Below are 2,960 nucleotides of genomic sequence, written 5' to 3'. Positions count from 1 at the left end.
GAGAAGATCATGCTGGCCATCATCACCAAGATGACCCTCACCCAGGTCTCCACCTGGTTCGCCAACGCCCGCCGGCGGCTCAAGAAGGAGAACAAGGTGACCTGGGGCTCCAGGAGTAAGGACCAAGAAGATGCAAACCTCTTCGGGAGTGACAATGAAGGGGATCCCGAGAAGAACGAAGACGATGAGGAAATCGACCTGGAGAGCATAGACATAGATAAAATCGACGAGAACGATGGGGAGCAGAGCAACGAGGAAGAGGAGGAGAAGCCAGAACTCCTGAGACAAAGCAGTGAAGAGGAGCATTTGGAAAAGGAAAAGGATTTGGCACTGTCAGGGTCTGAAGGGCTGAAACCCAAAGATGCACTGGCCATGGTGAAGGAGGCCTCTGACAACAGCACGCGAATCATCAGTCCTGGGGGACCAAACAATTTACAGATGCCATCTCACAGCAAACCTAAGATTTGGTCTTTGGCAGAGACAGCAACCAGCCCTGATGGTGCCCTGAAATCTTCTCCCCCTCCACCGCCTCCTCCCCAGGTTAACCACACTTCCCCACAGATCCAGCACCCCGCTTTTCTCCCTAGTCATGGACTCTACACGTGCCAGATTGGCAAATTTCACAACTGGACAAATGGGGCTTTCCTCACTCAGAGTTCCCTGCTAAACGTGAGGTCCTTTTTGGGAGTAAATCACCACCACACTGCTCATCACAATCACCACCTCCAGGCCCAGCAACAACCTTCTGTTTTAACAGCAACGCTGGGAGCCCTAAGCAGTGAAAAACCTTCAGAGAGGACCAGTCCCAAACACATAGGTAATGAATGCATCAGGCATCCACCTCTCCCTCCACCCCCAACACACACACATGAACTTGAGGAATGGTGTCAGATCCAGCTGTGGTGTAACTGATTGCTTTTAACGGAGTTACATATGCTTTATCATAGCATTGATTATTATTTTTTTTTCCTGGAGCATGTTGATTGCATATATTAAGCCAATTTCATGTGGGCTATTACATTCTCACCCTATGTGCCCATCAAATAAGGTGAGAATGCGGGAACATCGCTGTGAAACATACTCTTCGGGTTGTGCTTTCCTTCTCTCCTTCCTGACCCTCAGCTCCAAATAATTTCAATGCCGGTCCAAAGTGTGTCAAGAAAAGCTTGCATACTCCTTACCTATTGAAAGTAGGGAATAGTACTGTGCTCACATACACATATATACCTACACATGTCTGAACAAGACGGGGAGAGGGAGGTGTGTTCTCTGCACACTGTCCAGATTTTTGTTGTTGTATTCTAAAATGGTTTTGTTTTTCGTTTTTTTTTTCTTTTTTTTTTTTTTTTTTTTTTCTGTCTTCTAGAAAGAGAAAATGTACCAAGAACCGAATCCCCACCTCAGCCGTTAAAATCGCCCTTCCAGCCTGTCCGTGACAAGTGAGTTTGTTTGTTTGTTTTCACTGCAGGAATGTTACTTATGTGAAACAAAGTGTTTGAATAATAAAGACTAATTATAACACCTAATCATCACCATAGTAATACATACAGACAACAAGAACAACATAGAAGTTGCTGTAATCTTTTCAAAGTTAGGCTAAATTACAATTGTACATAGCCAGCCTGTAACTTTTTTGAAACTTAACAGACCTCGAAGATCTTGTGTTAATTAAACCAGTGACAATGATTTCTGTGCAATTAACTAATACTAGGATGTTATAGCAATAGACAGGCAATTACAGGAAAGGATTATTTTTTTTTTTTTTTTTTTGAAAAGGGGGGGGAGCAGAATATAATCTCACTGAGCAGTTTTTCTGAAAGATTGTTACGTCTTTTTTTTTTTTTTCCCCCCCCTTCCCCCCTGCAGCTCTTTGGCTCAGCAAGAGGGAACACCGAGAATTTTAACAGCTCTCCCATCCGCTTGATTAAATGGTTTGGTGAAAAAATATTACAGAGACTGGTATTAAGGACAGAGGAAAAAAAAAAAAAAAAAAAAAAGAAAGCGATATAAACGACTCCCATCAATCTCTTTTTGCAATAAGGTGGTGCAAATCCATAAAAGCGATTACACAAATCTGTAGATGGATCCCCTTCGTCATTGTACCATTTCAGATCGTGTTATTCTAACCATTCTTGGATTATTTGTTTGGTAAATGTTTCCCATGTGTTTGTGTTTTTTCTGTATATAGAGTGATTTCAGATTGTAAATAGCGCGTCAGCAAAACTTGTCTAAATCATATATTTTTGTCTAATAAACTAAATGAAATTATGAGTTCCTTTCAGGTATGTATTCTGTTGCTGCAGATCTTCTACATATATTACAATCGTATTCAAACACTTATAATTTGCTTTCCAAAAAGTCAAATCTCTTTGCCTCTGGGTAACTAAAACTTAAAATACCAAATCCAAACTTTTAATGACTCTTGTAGCTATTTTGTCAAAAACAAGCTGCTAGCTTCCCTTTTCATACACGTAAATTTAAGAAGTAGAGTGACGCTGGTTCTTGAATAGTAAAATTGAAGTTATTTTTTCATTTCTGATTAATCAAACTTGTTCTGTAGTATCCATTTTCCGAACATAAATGGATCTCACTTTCACTTACGTTATAAAATAATTTTTTGTAAGTTAAAAGGACAAGTTTTCTCAACAGTTCCCTAGTGTATAACTTTGCTGTCCAAACCTGTTCCTAAATTGGATCAAGAGCTCCAGTGCTTTGGTATACACTCCTACCGAAGCCGAAAAAAAATAATAGATTAGGAAATAGAATTATTTGTAGCGCTTTACGCTTTAAATAAACAGAGAGGAAATACGGCCTTGAAAGATTTTTCCCTGTGACATTAAGCACAATCTCAGCAGAAAAAAAAAAAAAAGGCAGCTCTTGCACTTCCCAGAAGAAAGTTCCGTGATTCCGATCTGTGGGTTAAAAAGAGACTGAGAGAGATAATCTATCAGTTTACAGAG

The 2,960-nt window shown here is 40.3% G+C and overlaps 1 protein-coding gene across 1 annotated transcript; it reads left to right on the top strand.

Annotated features, from left to right (window-relative positions):
- Positions 1-6: 6 nt before the first annotated feature.
- On the top strand, positions 7-2,272 carry IRX1 (iroquois homeobox 1). Its single transcript, XM_029087367.1, has 3 exons — positions 7-817; positions 1,373-1,439; positions 1,867-2,272. The coding sequence occupies exons 1-3, from the start codon at positions 10-12 to the stop codon at positions 1,922-1,924; spliced, it is 933 nt and encodes a 310-aa protein (XP_028943200.1). The 5' UTR covers positions 7-9; the 3' UTR covers positions 1,925-2,272.
- Positions 2,273-2,960: the final 688 nt, after the last annotated feature.

The sequence above is a fragment of the Antrostomus carolinensis genome, unplaced genomic scaffold (genome assembly GCF_000700745.2).
Source record: "Antrostomus carolinensis isolate BGI_N321 unplaced genomic scaffold, ASM70074v2 scaffold43821, whole genome shotgun sequence".
Taxonomy (NCBI): Eukaryota; Metazoa; Chordata; class Aves; order Caprimulgiformes; family Caprimulgidae; genus Antrostomus; species Antrostomus carolinensis.
The sequence above is the reverse complement of the archived record's forward strand: the minus strand, read 5'-3'. Positions and strand labels throughout refer to the sequence as shown.

Excerpts from the sequence above, each read along its gene's own strand:
- IRX1 (XM_029087367.1), top strand. The coding sequence starts at position 10 with ATGCTGGCCATCATCACCAAGATGACCCTCACCCAGGTCTCCACCTGG. Across the intron at positions 818-1,372 it reads GACCAGTCCCAAACACATAG|AAAATGTACCAAGAACCGAA; the intron begins GTAATGAATGCA and ends TTCTAGAAAGAG. Across the intron at positions 1,440-1,866 it reads TTCCAGCCTGTCCGTGACAA|CTCTTTGGCTCAGCAAGAGG; the intron begins GTGAGTTTGTTT and ends TCCCCCCTGCAG.